The sequence below is a fragment of the Tigriopus californicus genome, chromosome 12, assembly GCF_007210705.1.
Source record: "Tigriopus californicus strain San Diego chromosome 12, Tcal_SD_v2.1, whole genome shotgun sequence".
Lineage (NCBI taxonomy): Eukaryota > Metazoa > Arthropoda > Copepoda > Harpacticoida > Harpacticidae > Tigriopus > Tigriopus californicus.
The window spans coordinates 17,433,804-17,449,350 of NC_081451.1; the positions used below are offsets into that span (position 1 = coordinate 17,433,804).

The following is a 15,547-nucleotide window of genomic DNA, read 5'->3' on the forward strand; positions in this document are numbered from 1 at the left end:
CGTCTATGCAGCAGAATAGAGCTGTCTGTTTCCCTGACTTCTTGATTACAAGTGCATTTTTATTCACCTACAATGACATTGCTCCCCATGAAGAGTTCTTAAATGTCAGTAAAGCCAAAAATGTAGACCCAGCGGTTGACATTTTGGACGAACGTTCTTTCAGCTGTATCTTTCTTATCTGTTGGCACGATTGCTCAGATTACATCTTCCAGCATGTATGAAAAAATGTGTATCGTTATTGCTGATGTCTTTTGGAAAAAGTATTAGGAGAACCATATCAAGTTCCGCTCAAATGAAGCCAATGGTTACCCAAATGTGATATCCTTGAATTTGAAAATGTTTGGTCATCATTTTAGAAGTCGCTAATTCCGAGCAATCTCAACATATTCGTCAAAATCTAGTTCGTTCCAAAGACAAGCTCTATTTTCTTGCCCCCTTCTACAAAAAAGTGCATTTGTGACTTATCCCCTAGACTCCATGTTGAAGCCAAAGCGACCTGATCTGTTTCGTTGGCACAAAACTAAATTGGTTGAATGAAGTAGGGGGTGAGATAAGCAGATAAGCCAAGAAATCATCTGCTTCTGTCTCCTTCGACCCCCATAAACCGTACAATCTTATAGGAGCGAACTAGTACCTGTGCAGATTGAGAGCAAAGTTATCCACGAGTTCCTGTGGATACATGCCGCCTTCCGAGGAAATGGGAGATTGACAGCCGGAAGCTGAGCTTAATGTGTCATCAGGAAGCTCGTGGAGATGGCTACCAAGAAGAGCAATCTCCTCGTTCAAGTTCTTAAGCTCCTCGATGGTTTGAAAGTCGGGGCTGGACTCCTGGTCTTCAACCAGGGCTGTGGGAGAAGGCTCTGGATTGCCACTGTCTACACTGGGAGTGGTGATTCTGCCAAAAGAATACAATGTATGTAGAAGAGCAAATGTTGAGGGATGGAAAGCTGGTTTAACGTGAACGGCAAACCCTGTGATTAAGGTTGAAAAATGGATTATAACACAGAGGTGCAATTCTGGTCATTTAATGCGATCTAAAAGATAACACTCATAACAAGGAGTCGGAAAGATAAATACGTTTTTAGGCTAAAATAAGTATTCAACTATTTTGGCCATTTGTGGGCAAAAAAAGAAAAATCGCAAATTTAAACCAGAAATCAACCTTAAATCGAGGATTGTGGGAAAAATTGAATAATTTTTGGTATGTTTACGAAAAATAGATTCCAAACGATAATTTTTTTACGTATTATTTTTCCTTTTTACAAATCTGTCAATTTCTAACATGTTCCTTTATTTCGATTATAAAATTCCTAAGAAAGCGTGTCCTCGTTGGTATTGATTAATGCGTTATTCCTCAACATAAAGAGCAAGAGAATCGCGAAAACCAATAATGAACCATTTTTTGCCACGAAAAATCCCCCAAGCCCTTGAATAATCAAACATAATGCAACTTTTTTGCACCTTTTTATCACTTATTTTCTGGTCTTTAGAAACATATTTTGCCTGATTGTCAAAACCGAAAACCAAACTATTTTACTGAAAGTCAAAAACTAATCCCTGCACCTCTTTATCCCAGAATGGGCCTCAAATGAACCATGACAAAAATTAGTATTGATGTGTATTGTTTTAAAAGAACTAGATTATTATTTTCCGACCCCTACTCATAACCAGGATTCCAAGCATTTCCGGTGGTAGTAGAAAATTGGCTCGTTTGAGAATGGATCTTGTTTTTTTAAAGTTATTGTTGGTGTATTACTATTATTCTAAATGATTATGAAAATGAGTAAGGAGCTAGAGGTCTACAAAAGTTAGCTGCTATGTTTTTTTGATTGGCTCGCTCTTCTAGATGCAACACAGGGGTGAAAGGGATTTTTTCGACCTTAAAATATTGAGCTTTAAATAAATCTTTTTTGAAAATGCCACTTGGTGTTAAATACAATGCATGCAGATATCTGGTTACCGTTTGTGCAATGATGAATTTCATAATGACAGTGAATGGGATATTCTTGTGCAATTTGTCGCATACTCTACTTTTAGTGTGGATTGCCAATTTCGGTGCTTTTCTTCCCAACTCTGGTCCCATGGACAATCTCAGCTGAACTCACTTATAACTAACTTCCTTTTTAGGATAGGCATGGTTTTCCGGGTGTCGGCCTTGAACGAGAATCCCTCGACTGGGAACCTCATTTGGGTTGCCTCGCTCATCGTCACTATGACTGGTCTCTTTTCCATTTTGAAGTGATCTCTCGTCCTCGATTCCTTCATCCGAGCATTGACGTCGACTCCTCGGGCTGGGCTCTGATTGAGTGGAATGTAATTTCCCTCGAAATCTCTCCGAGGAATTGTTCTCCGAGTTCTCCGTGCACTGCAACAAGGGAAGACTTGAGCCAATGGGATCGGAACAGTCTCAACACGGCATTGATGGTCATTGAAGGCGGAAACAAGTTATTCATGATTGGCTACAATTAGGGGGATATTTCAATGATCGTCGGGAGGGTGGGATTTTCAACTAATAACTTAGCCCATTGTAAACAATAACACTGAATAAACTTGGTGTATTGAAAAAAAAAAATCATTTGACAAAAGCTCCTTGGAACAGTGATGGCAAAATTCGACTTTGCAAGAAATTCTGCCCCTTTCTGCCACTCCAGGTAGAAAAAATAGCAGAAAGTTGCAGATAATGATAGAAGTTGGTCAAAAATGGCCGTCGGTTTATACAATGGGTGATTGTAATACAAAAAGCTGGTCAAGGACAATAGAGGTTAAACAATTTAGATGGGTGTTTCAAGTTTACTTTGTTTATAAGCAAGTTTGTCTAGTGTTGACTAAAGTATAGAAAGTCCTCAAATATTGATGTTTTGACTAGAGAAATAGCAATCTCTAAGACCTCTTAATAGTAGCAACAATGAATATATTTCCATTCATCATCATCAGTTTAGTTTTTGAATGTGTTAGAACTTTGTTCTTTTCAAAAATATATTTGTCATTGTGGTTAAGAAAAAGTTTACATCAATGGCAACTCTGACCCAGATCAAAGGTGCTGGCAAAATTCCATCATAGTGTACTGATGGGTACTTACTTTACCTCGCATTTATATGCAAAATAACCCTGCAAGAGTGTCAAGGCTACGTAAAGGTAGGATAAAAAAGTTATTGGAAAAGTTCATTAATATTAGAACAAAGGTGATTTAGAAAATTTTGTTTTTCATTTTCTGCCACCAAGTTCTAGCAAGTGGTAAAAAATGGCTTTTGATTGTTTCTTATCCTTGCCTTGGGACTAGTTCTTATTGAACAAAATACACTTGATGAACTAAATTTTATCATTACCATCAATGCTCCAATTGGAACAAGTTGATGGCTCAAATTCAGGCATATGAGGAGCTATGAGGGGGCATAAATTAAAACCCATTGGTTCAGGTGGGTCAAAACTGTAAATGATTAGTAAAGTGGATTGAGGTAAATCAATTTGATAAAAACGAAATACATGCATCCACTTGATTCGGAAAAAATCGTTACCAATGCCCATGGTCAAATTTTAGTGGTTCCTAGTCCAGAAAGGCAATCATCTAGCCTCAATATGTATAGAGAATGGCTACGAGTCCATTGTTTGGGCTTTCCTCTCCCACACAAAACACAACTAATTTTGGACCGAACTTGTTGATTGACACGGTTCGAGTGGGATTGCGTGGTGGATGAAAATACCTCTGTAATGGTGGAAATTTTGTCCGCAGATACGGTACGACTAGACAATGGATCATCAACGGACTCAAAAACCTCGTTACTCATGTTGATGCTGTTGCTGAATGAGGTGTTCTCGACGCTCGCTGAAACTAAAACAAATATGGTGTCTCACATTGCTAGCAAGTTTGCTTTGGGAGAAGGAGGGAGAGAGTCTGGAGGAAGAAAGGGCCGTCTCACCTCCAGACAGTTTGGCAATATTTGCTGCGGCCGTTTCTTTGTCCCGCTGTCGAACGATAGCCTCGATGGCCATCCAATCGGAAAGTTTGTTCTCAAACGAAGCCCGAGTTTTGGCGTTGATTTGATCGATGTCATTCTTATCAAAAGACCACTTGTAATGATTCAATAGGTATGGCCAGATCTAGGACGAAAATAAAGAAAATGATTCATTGATTTGAGGCCCGTGTTTTAGAGCTCTTACTTTGATGAGAGCGAATGAATGTGTTCCAGTTTGAAAGTCTACTCGTTCGAGAGGTGAATAGACATTCATACTGGACAACCTTCACATACTAGTATCTCGAAGGTAAGAGCTTCAAATACAAGCCCCAGGTTCACTAACCCTATTTCAAGGTCCGGCAGAAAGGTAATTTATTTTATATGGTCTCATTTTGATAACGTTGGGACACTCAAACTAGCAATTTGCTTTCCAATTTATCAAAGCGGAAAAACAAGTCGAGGGGAACCCTACTTTTACGACTCATATAACCTTGATATCAAAACCACCAAATGAAACGGGTTCCCCCACTCAATCCGTGAACAGTTTTCGAACGTTTAGAGTCATTAAATTGATCTCAAGATACACAAAGCGTAACTATGGAGAATGATGATGAGTTTATTAATGACTCGTCGGTTCCCCACTTCCTGAATTTTTTTTTTAATCAACCGCATCTTTTGAATGACCCAAAACCAGCAACCTTGTAATGTGCCATGTAAGTATCATTGACGGGAGGGTTCGCAATTATATGGGCTTGTGCGCCTCTTGGGATCAGGACCGTCAGGTACCGCTTTTTATTTCATTTTAGTTCCCTCAGAGACCTGAGGGAGTAAGAGGACACTAATGAAATTGGTTGACTGGACAACTTGTTTGGTCTGGACGTTCGACACATCGGAAATCGGAAAATATCTTCTTCTTACAAAAAAGATATTCAACTTACCTGCTTGCGGACACAGGGTTCAATGCCTCCATAATAAATCCGTAGATGAATCTCTCGTTCCAAATCTTTCAGTTTAGCTTCTTTACTTGGATCCTCTTGAAGTTCATCCAGGAGCAGAGACTCTTTGGAAGCATACGGACTTGCTGTTTTGAGCAAGGTCTTCTTCTGCTCATTCCACCATTTTGTAGTCACACCCGAGGACCATGTGTTATTGAAAGATGGAAGCGGATCATGGAATGCCAAGTCACTAAGATGTTGACGGGCTGTTCGGAGCTGGCGCACATGTGAGAGCCAACCATAAAAGGCCCTAAAAGGGAGGCTCTCTATTTCAACATCAAACCAGAATTGGATGAGAGCTTGAGTCTCAACAATAGTTTCTATATGGCTTCATAATTTATGGGGCACTTGAGGAAGGGTGCATATACAAAAAACAAAAAAATACCTCCATAAACATTTGTTGGAGTCAAAGGAAATGACAAAAGTAGGAGTGGTGGTCAAATGAGGAGTATCTTACAAATTCCCAAGATAATTGACATGATTTTCTAGTTGTAGCATGATACTCCATTTTCAGGGGCAACAAGGGGAACCAAATAAAGGTTGAAGAACATTACTTTATTTGTTGGGCTTTGACTCCCTGGGAGGTTTTAAATATATGTATTTTGTGCCAAATTGGTTATTTAGGGGGGGGAGGGGCAGTTATGCTCCTATTCAAATTTGAAATAAATTTTGTTGGTTATAATTGAAGAGATTTTCAAATGCACTCTATCAGACACTTGTCTATTACCAGGCAAAAATAGAATTAAGACAAAAAAAATCAGTTTCCCAAATGATATATTCCACTCTCCCCGCTTTTATAACTTGTCCCTGGATGCACTTATTTTGTTAGCCAGGCTAAATTTGAAGGCTACGCTAATGAATCGCTAACCTTGAGAAGATTTGCCGTTTCATGGTGTGGCACAGGGTTGAAAGCGGTTCGCTAGGAGATGCCCGCATTTGCTTTGAGTGTGAGGACACGCCCAAACACAAGTTCGTAATGTGACCATTGTGGTTACTTTCTGACAAAATGACCAACTCCTCATCCTCCGGATCCACACCGTCTTCCTCCAGGATGTCGTTGGGGTTATGGGAGCTTGTGGTTGAAGTGGAAGCATCAGGGCCCGAATACTCGCTCAAACTTTGAGATCTGGAAATAGGTTATACACTCAGATGCCTTTGAAGTAAGGTGCAAAAGTTTCAAATAGCACCCAATTCAGTCAAAGCCTTTAGGTACACGCTTAATGAAGAAGTCACCTTTCAAACCCTGACGCAGAAAATAGAGTTTTGAGTTTTAAAAGGCTTCCTCAAATGGCGGACCTACCCTGATCTACTTAAGGCGGAAAACCACACGGCAGTTCTAGAAAAATGTGAATTAGTTGGTCATTGACAGAACTCTGCGTTTGAGTACCGATATTGTTGGGGAAAATGGATTGTTAACTTATTGCTACATTTTTTGTATCAGCTGTTCACCTTAGATTCTTTCCTTAAAAAGTTCATCAAAAAACGTTGAGCAAAAACTCATAACAAAGGGAACGAAAATAAAGGAACTAATTGAATGAGATTTTTCTACTGTGCATGTTCTCATGTTTTCTGTTAAGTTTTGCTAATCCAGTCTTCAAGGTTTGTTAACTTCGTCGGAGAACGTTGTTTTTGAAGATAAGGGCATGGCAAACAACCCAAATCAGCAAAAGTCTTAACCCCAGCAACAATTGCATGCAATATAACATTGTTACGGAAATCAGGAATGATTTCCTCCCACCTTCATTACAAGTTCCATATCGACCTCTCCTCAGTCTCACATATGTGTATTACATACCAAAAATATGTTTTCCTCTAGCCTAGAATAATTGTCCACCCCAAATCTGGCCCAGACTATTTACATCTTTGTCAGTGAAAATGAAAGAAATAATCAATGCACGAGATAGACATAGATTTTTGGCAAATACATCTGTTACAAGCATGGTAAGAATGAATGTCATGGCCTTCTCTTGAAAGCACAACACTCAAGAACAGATGTTGGGAAACGTCAAGTTTGTGTGTGTTTGCTCTGAGGATGAAAGCTCAAAATTCCCATCAAGAAGAAGTACTACATCAGCAATTCGAGCAATTTGTCAGTTGAACAAGAGACCAAACAGCTACATTAGATAGACCATACTATTCGTGAATAAGATTGCTACTATATTACACGGTTCAACCCTTCTACGGGTGCACGCCTTTAATCTGAAGTTATGAGGCTTAGTGGAACCTTTGTTTTGAAACTTTATGGGATGTCAAGCGAGATCCTTGGCAATGAATTGCAAAACTTGTATTTCAAGGGGCTTCCAAGGCATGTGAAGTTTTTACTAGGAAGGGGGAGAAGTGCCAAAATGAATTAACTAGATGTTGGCGAAGGCCGCCACACACTTTTGTATCAAGGCGAATCAGTACCATATTGATCCTATCGGTTTGGAGATACTTGTGATTAAATAAGACTGCAAGCAATAGATTGTAGCAATGATCTCGACCCGACTCGTCTTGCCGTGTACTTGGACAAACGTTTTCAGATTGGCGTCATCAATTTCCGAGGCTATCGCCATCTACCGTTCAAAGGGCCAGTTTCTTGAAAAGCGACTCATCTAAAATTGTAAATTTGGCATCATTTCGAGCGAAATTGGCAATCAATTCCATCCAGTGTGATCAAGGAATGGTTAAGCTAACTTATGCTTTCACTTGTTCAATCTTTAGACCTTTGCCATTGACCCATTAACAAGCAAATGGATTTTTTCCTGGAATTATGTAATGATTCAGACATGGGGATCCTCAGGAGAAGCTAAACCAGGAGAAATAAGGGCAGCTGACGCAGTGGGTTTAATAGCTATTTGTTAATTGATTGACTTACAGTTCCAGGTCATTTTCCAGTGAAAAGGGGCCTGTTTAACAAAGAATGCATTGTTTTAAAAGCAACAGTTTTACTCATTAACATACACAAAACATACTTCAAAACACGAAAAAGTCGTTTTTGGGGCTTTTGAAATCTTAAAGCTTCCTATATCTACAAATGTTTGAAGAAAGACTTGTATTTTGTTTTTTTACCACCTTTATTGCACTGAAAGTTTGGCCAATGACCTCCCAAAAATGGCGAAAATTCATCAGACAAAGCTTTTGCTAAAGACCCAATACCATGCGGTCTCAAATTCATGTTTGCTTTTGTGGTCACATGCTTTATATCCATCTTTTGCACGCAATTCAACCGTTTTAAAGACAAAGCCATTACCATGATGAACTTTTGAGTTGGAATGTGGCTCAAATTGGAGAAGGCAGAGCAAATGATATGTTCTGTATTTTGTGACTAAGAGTGCTAAAACGTGCATTCTTAATGTTTGCGATACATTTACCATCTTTTCGTACATTTACCATTTTCCCCATTTTATGGTTCTTGTCAACAAAATCGAGTCTTTCCAATAATATCCGCCTCTTCAAATTTTAGTTCATTTTGTAAGAATTTGTTACAAAATATACACGCTCATTATGCCACAGCTTAAGCTCATTATTCAATCATATGCAAAAGCACGTTCAAATTTGTCAAATCTTGATGATTTTACAAGTGAAGGCCACAGCTTGTGAGGGAATAAACAGTTTTTATTCTTTAGACCAACTAAAGTTGTCGAATGGAAAACAAAAATGTGCTTGAAAACAATGAATATTGTAATCAATATGTTCTCGATGGTTCAACTATTGGGACATAAAAGCAGGAAAGGAAGATACATCAAACTAACGTCACCTTCAAATTTTGAGAGCTCACTTGTACCTTGGAGGTTTAATAGTTCTTTGTTAAAGGATTGAATTAAAGTTTCAATTCTTTCATCAATTATAGGAATGGTTCATGTAGCAATGCATTTTAATAAACTGTCACAGTTTCACTCATTGACATGCATAAAAAGTGGCTTTTATCTCAAAAAGGCTGTTTTTGACTCTTGTTTTATATCTTAGAATTTTCCATTTTTACAATGGACTTTTTGCAACCTTGGAAAAGTTCTTGTTTAATATTGCGATTTGTATCAGGGTTTTTTAGCACACCTACTGTTTTGAAAAATGCCCCTGTGACCACCCAAAATGTGTGCCGACATCATGCAGCTGCTACTTTAACATCCCAATAAGAACTAATCTATTTGAATGTAACTTCCCTAAGTCTCCAACAAACAGACAATGCTCTTCTGAGTTCTGTATTAACCCATAGATTCTGTAAATTTATTGGCAATGGTGGTCAACAGCTTCCCCAGAGGATGGTTAATAGCTTTGTTAGTAGCATGATGTAGTGTTTGGTTTTGTGGGCAATAGCACTTTCCAAGTAAATGTCTCAGAGACGCCATATCGTTTCACCGAAGGTCAGCTTGTTATTGTGGCAATAATCGCCTCAATCTTGATTAACTTGCCACCCACGGACTTGATCGTCATTCTCGGTACTCACTTGGGTATGAGCAGACTTTTTCTGTGGAACACTAATCCACAAATTGGAGGCTCCCTGGATGTCTGGATCAAATAATGGTCCTTCAATTACCTTCAGAATTCTCCTTCTCTTCAAAAATGAGCCTTAAAAGAACCCTCTGGCTTTGATGTGAGTCAATGGTTTTCAAATTGGATTTCAAGTTTTCCCAAGGGAGCCATTCAAATACGTTTCGAACTGGAGAGACTTTTCATGTTGATTTGCACGCGCCCAAATACCCCCTACCCAAATCGTCTTGGTAATGACCCAAAATAAGTAACTGAAATATACTTTCTACTAATTACTTCCCCTTTCAATAGGCTTCCTTTGCTCCCTGAAACGTGGTTTACATTCTGCACTTCAGGGAACGCTTTGTGAGCTATCCTCTACTAAATGTAGGGTCAATAAGGTCGATTCCTCTTAATTGAACATGAATGCGTTGGAGTTGTTTTTGGCTAATTCTATTAAAATTTTATACATATTTAGTGACCCGGGACACATAACGTCTGGAGAAGAATTTGAGTTCATGGCATGTTACGAGTAGTTTATTTAGCAATCTACCGTGCCTCTTCCACAATTCCTTTGGGCTGTATGACCTTGGAAATAAGGGCCCCTATGGGCATGTCAAGTGATAAAGAAGACGGGGAAAAATCATTTTTTGCGCTCCTAAGTGTTCATTCAACAATGGATATTCTATAGCCGGTTTTCCGGACCAAAGTCTAAAAATTGCTTTGTTAGGCACTCTGAGGTAATGAATGGACTTATTTTTAGAGTAAAAAATGAGGATTTGAGCATCAGTATACAACCCAGTCATCATGAAGAATTGCAGCTTTACGGTCTATGAGGTAGTTCAAATTCGTCAAGATTATCCTCACAGAGGTGACTTTTTTAAACGCTCGTACTTCTAAGTGAAGGCTTACACGTTACCCAGAATGAGCATCTGCTCACTACTTTGCCGAGTACATTTTCATATCGGTTAACGTCCAAGCGCCTAGCTCTTAGAGTAACAACTTTAAAAAATAGGCCTGTGGTGCAGTGGCCCTTGGCAGAGTAATATATCTTATTGCAATAGATTACTTTCATGAAGAAACCTAATAAAGCCCATGAAAAGATGGAGAACGAATGGTTCACCCTCCATTTTCTTCCTTTGTTAAATACTTGGCTTTTATTTGTCCATCATATTTTCATATCAAACATTTTGGAAAAGCTAATTCGAAGTTCCTACTCAAGCTACTTTGAATTAGGAGCAACTCGAACTTTGCAAATAAATAATCGAGACAAGAAGTTGCAGCAACAAAAGTTACCAAATGAAAACATCAGAAAGAAATCAAACAATGAAAATGAAAACTTGAGTAGAAGCGAATTCATCAGCTAACATGTACTATAAAGCAGTATTTGTTTGCACTTTTTGAAAGTTCGTTTTTCTGTTTTTTTTTTCAGTTTTGTGATAACTTAAGTCAAACCATTGATTTTTCAATTGATTTTATATTTTCCCTTTCCAAAAAACCAAAAGTGGTTGCTTTGTCATGTCGCGTTTGTGAGCAAAACTTTTTGTAATTACCTCGTCAATTCAAGCCGAATAATTTGTTTGTACACTTTTTCAGATTCTAAATTCAAACAAATTTCACAAAGACACCTAAACTGTGATCTTGTGCAAGATATTTTTATGGCATTTTTATTAATGACACCCAGCAAAAAATCACGATGGTCAAGTAAGTGCAACTCATGAGAAAAGACTGGAGAAAAAAATGCCTTTAGTCTTAACCCATTCAATTTTTGCTCATTGTTTCTGAGGAAAAAAGACATTCATCGTTTTCGGAAGTGGTAGTTACGGAAGATTTTGAAAATGGAAGATTTGTTTCTGAACTTTTTGTTCGGCACTTTTGGTCTCCTCACAGTCTACATATCTCATGCCAACTTATTAGCTGCCAATTGGAACCAGTTTTGAAATTGTCGTGCTTGATAGGTGGCATAAATCAGTTGAAAACTTCAACCAAAAGATGCAAGAGATGCCATTGCAATGGACGAAATCTCTAGCGCAACTTTTGCCCGGTTTGGTAAGTCTCATTGATGCCTTCTGATTTACAAGTTGCGAAAGGTTCTTGCGCTAAAACTGTATTCGAAAAAGCCGTTGTCCGAACTTTGTTGAACACACTTTGTTTCCTCCTTGTATCTGTTTCCCATGACAGCTGTTTGTTCTGAGCTAGGGCGGCAAATTTGAATTTCTCCTTGTTTTTCCTTCTGCGTCCCCTCATCACAGCCTACTTACGCTTCACACTACGCAATCTACCATGCCTCTTCCCCATCTTGTTTGGATGATCTAACGTTGGAAACAAGGGCCCCTTTTAGACATGAGTTTTTCGATCAGAAGTATGATTACCTCGAGGTGTCGGTGCTTGTACTGTTGTGTCGAGATTTGCTGGGGGAAAACAAGTTCGAAAACCAATCACTCTTGGTTTTGGACAAGCTTCCTGTTGAGAGCAGGGATCCCGTGGATCCCATAAAGTCTGCCGGGGCCGATCCTGGGGGCCGAAGCAACGGTCCAGCCGAAGAGAGGGACGAGTTCGGTGTGAGCGGAACGATCTTGAAGACGAAGTCGTTGGGACTGTTGGGCTTGGCCAGGGACAGCTTCGGAATGTTCGTGTGAGACTCGTTGATCTCAGTACTATCCGTGATCTGGAAATTGAAATACCTTGCATTTCTTTTCCCCTTGATACTTGACTTTTCGTTTTCTCCTTGAAGCTTTGCCAACGGGTTTGCATGTCATTGATGACAGTTCTTGTCAGAAGCCTTTTCAATAACAACAACAAAAAAAGCGAAAACATGACAACATTGGCCGTGGTTTTGTAAAAGATTCAAAATACATGCTTACGTCAATATGGGTCATGAACCTTCCATCAATTGAGTTGCATTACTTTATTTCATTTTAGTAAATATTGAACACAGCAACATATCATTTGTGCCTTCGGCAGAGCTAAAGTTCTTTAAAACCTGCAGTATGGAAAAGAATTTAAAAAAAAATAAGATTGTTGAAAGTCAACCACAACAAAAGTTGGAAGAAAGAGCGAATTATTTTCTTTAGAATTAGATTTCTTTAATCCCCCCTTTAGCGTAACGCTTCAGGATTGGGTCAAATATTGTAAAAACCTGCATGAAATCCCTCACTATGGTTCTCTCACCTGTTTTCTTCGCTTTAAAAGTGGAAGGAGCCTGCGGGTCTTCTTCGGTGTGTCTTCAACCCCCTCTTTGGGCTCACCAGTGGATGCCAAAGGCGGTTCCAGAACCCCGTGAGGCGACAAGCACGATTCCAAACATGTCAAGAACTGCATGAGATGACCGCCAGGGGGAAATTGTAGCGGAGGGTGCTGAGTGCCGTCATTGGCAATCATAATCAATGTCCCAGATTCGTCTTTATCCTAAATAGATTGCAATCAAAGGCGTAGCCTAAACTTGCAATAAAGTTTTATCGCAATACCAACCTGATGACAATGCATGAATAGGATGGATCCAATGTCGGCGGACACGGCCTGCTGCCACGAGGCATTCTTGTCGTGCAACGTGGATCCGTTCATGAGGAGGTTTGGTGTCCATTTCAAAACTAATGTTCCCATTTGGGATTGATGGAGGGAGAGATAGCCAGCCTGAGGGGTGGCGCTGTCCTTGGGAAAAACCTTAACGTTGTTCTTGCCTGCCAAAGAAAGAAGTCAGTCACCCATCAAAAAGTACTCTGAATTGCTTTGCAGGTGGACAGGAAGGCTTGGGTCCCTGTTCACCTGATGCGTTTGTTAGCAAAAACAGCCTACTCCTGATTCGTGTTTCAACGAAATTGAATTTTCTCATATCACCTGAATGACTGAATCAAGAGAAAGGTCCTCTAAGCAGGGATGAGAGATTGTAAAAGATAATTTTCGACCACCTGGCAAAAGATGGTGGCAGAAAATGGCAGAAAATCTATTCACTCATTTTGAATTCTGAAATACTTAAATCAATTTTATGTCTAATTGTAACCTTGACGTGCAAGGAAAGATGATTTTTATGATTAACGAGATGCTAATAAAGAAATATCACTGGAATTGGATAGGGTTTGAATTTGCCACAACAATTGATCGTTAACAAGGGATGAGGCTAACTTTTTTAGTCAATATCACTTTTGACATTAATCAAACTTTTGTGTCTGATGGTTTTTCGTCTCATCAGATGTGAATGGAAAAAAGTGAAAAAAAGTCTACTTTGGCTTTGGCTACTATTTTAAGCTTGTGGATGATAGGTTTGCTCTCACCAAGTGAAAATGCATTATGTATCACAACATTTAGGAAAAGGGATGAACTTGATTAACATCAGATTTGTTTGCTTCTAAACTGTGCATATTAGCTAAAAAAAGATCAACCCGTGATTATAATCTCTACCCATTGATCAGTGCTTTGTACTTAGGTCTTGCATTTCAAGCACCGGCAGCTATTTTGAACTACCTGCCACTACTTTAATATTTGCCACTTTCTTCCATTTTTGCCATCACATGATATAAAATGGCAAAAACTTCTGCAAAGTCAATTTTTGTCATTGCTGCCTCAAAGACAATGAATAATAAATTTTGGTATGGCTAACTGTTGGCAGACAGAGTCTAATGATTTCTGCTCACTCTAAAGTCATCTCACTGGCTCTATGGTTTGTTACTTGGAGCGTTTTGTATCAGTGCATTGTCTCAAAAGAAAAAGAAAAGTGTGGAAAGTTTCCAGTAAGGGTTTGAGACCGCAAATCCGCAAAAGCCATAACAGCTTTTTTCATGTGGTCCAAGCGTACAGTTTATACGTTATTGCCTTGTCAGGCTAACCAAATGCTAGCGCTGGGATACTGTTTTTAAAAGAAGAACAAAGCTTTCCTCCAGAAAATTGAACCTGGAAAACTCATCAACACGTTCAAAGATCATTAGCTACTATTTTGAGTGGCTATGAAAATAACAGTCGTTTTCCTATTTCCTGGAATACGGGTTACCAAACTGAAGCTGACCTTCAAGTAAATAACATGGCCAATTCCATATGGTAATTCCCACATTAAGTCACTCCGTCCACTACACAGTGGTTCTTTCAAGCAGGAACACCATGTTTGTTTTCATTGTTCGAACACGTAAGGAGAGAGCATGGCGTAGTTGACACCTATTACCGAAATGGGACATGGAGCACTTAACTTGGCGTTAATGTTCGAGCAGATGGCAGATGTAAGTGCGTAAAAAGTTTCGGGATAAACAACCGAGAGCTGGCCAATGGGCATCTTACAAAGTTGTGGCGCAGAGCAATTGCTATTCGGAGGGAACTCGTCCATTCTTTAGTCGAATGGAAATCTCAGTAGAGAGAGAGAGAGACTGCAAGTATCTTTTAGGGGGAGTAGAATAGAAGCAAATAAGATCCCTGAGATTGCTTTTCTCCCCATTGTTGGTCAACATTGAATCAAGTATTCACACTCAATAAAAATGGAAGATTCCCTATGAATGAAAAAAAAAGTCAAAGTATTTGGCTAAGACCCCCAGATTATTATCATTTTCTGAACTAATCAAGCAAATTGAGTTCCTTACAACATGCTTATCTTCAGCATAATTGAGGCCGCCAGAATAATTCGAGAATTCTCGGAAGCCATTGACCGTTTTTATACATAACTCAAAGCAATTTGTTTTTAGTTTGGCTCCAATTCTTGGAACGCAATGTTATAGAAAGGAATGGGGAATAGTCATTTTCCTTCCCAAAAGTAAAAAAATGAGACTGGAAGAAAGTCAATATGATCAAGGCAAGATGCCTGTTGAGATGAATTTTCAAAATTTAAGATTGCCAGTAAACGTGGAAAGTAAGGCCCAGCATATCCCAATGTAAGGTAAAAGTCAAGTTTGTGCTATGAAACAACCCTGGTTTCACAAAAGAAAAATTAACGTCACATTTTGAGGCTAACTAACATGTTCATAACATGCCGTTAGGAATATTCAATACAATTGAAAAAGTATATTGTTTAACCTAGGTTGCAACCTTCCATAATTGTTATTCAATTAATCAATTACTGATAGCTCACGTTTTCATGCCATGGAGCTTGAACAGATGAGCAAGGGCTTACTTGAGTTTCCCTTCAAAAGATATGGCATGAGAAGGCAAACAAGTTTAAGGTGTTGCCCTGCT

At 39.0% G+C, this 15,547-nt stretch overlaps 1 protein-coding gene across 1 annotated transcript in view; it reads right to left on the reverse strand.

Moving 5' to 3' along the window:
• LOC131891472 (small G protein signaling modulator 2-like) overlaps positions 1-15,547 on the reverse strand; it is a 32,276-nt gene that overhangs the window by 2,300 nt on the left and 14,429 nt on the right. The window contains exons 7-15 of the mRNA XM_059241064.1: positions 12,869-13,077; positions 12,569-12,805; positions 11,770-12,065; positions 5,817-6,074; positions 4,892-5,198; positions 3,918-4,098; positions 3,702-3,829; positions 2,106-2,365; positions 635-895 (exon numbers count right to left, since the gene is read on the reverse strand). Coding sequence (XP_059097047.1) covers positions 635-895; positions 2,106-2,365; positions 3,702-3,829; positions 3,918-4,098; positions 4,892-5,198; positions 5,817-6,074; positions 11,770-12,065; positions 12,569-12,805; positions 12,869-13,077 — 2,137 coding nt within the window. The remainder of the gene's footprint in view (positions 1-634; positions 896-2,105; positions 2,366-3,701; positions 3,830-3,917; positions 4,099-4,891; positions 5,199-5,816; positions 6,075-11,769; positions 12,066-12,568; positions 12,806-12,868; positions 13,078-15,547) is intronic.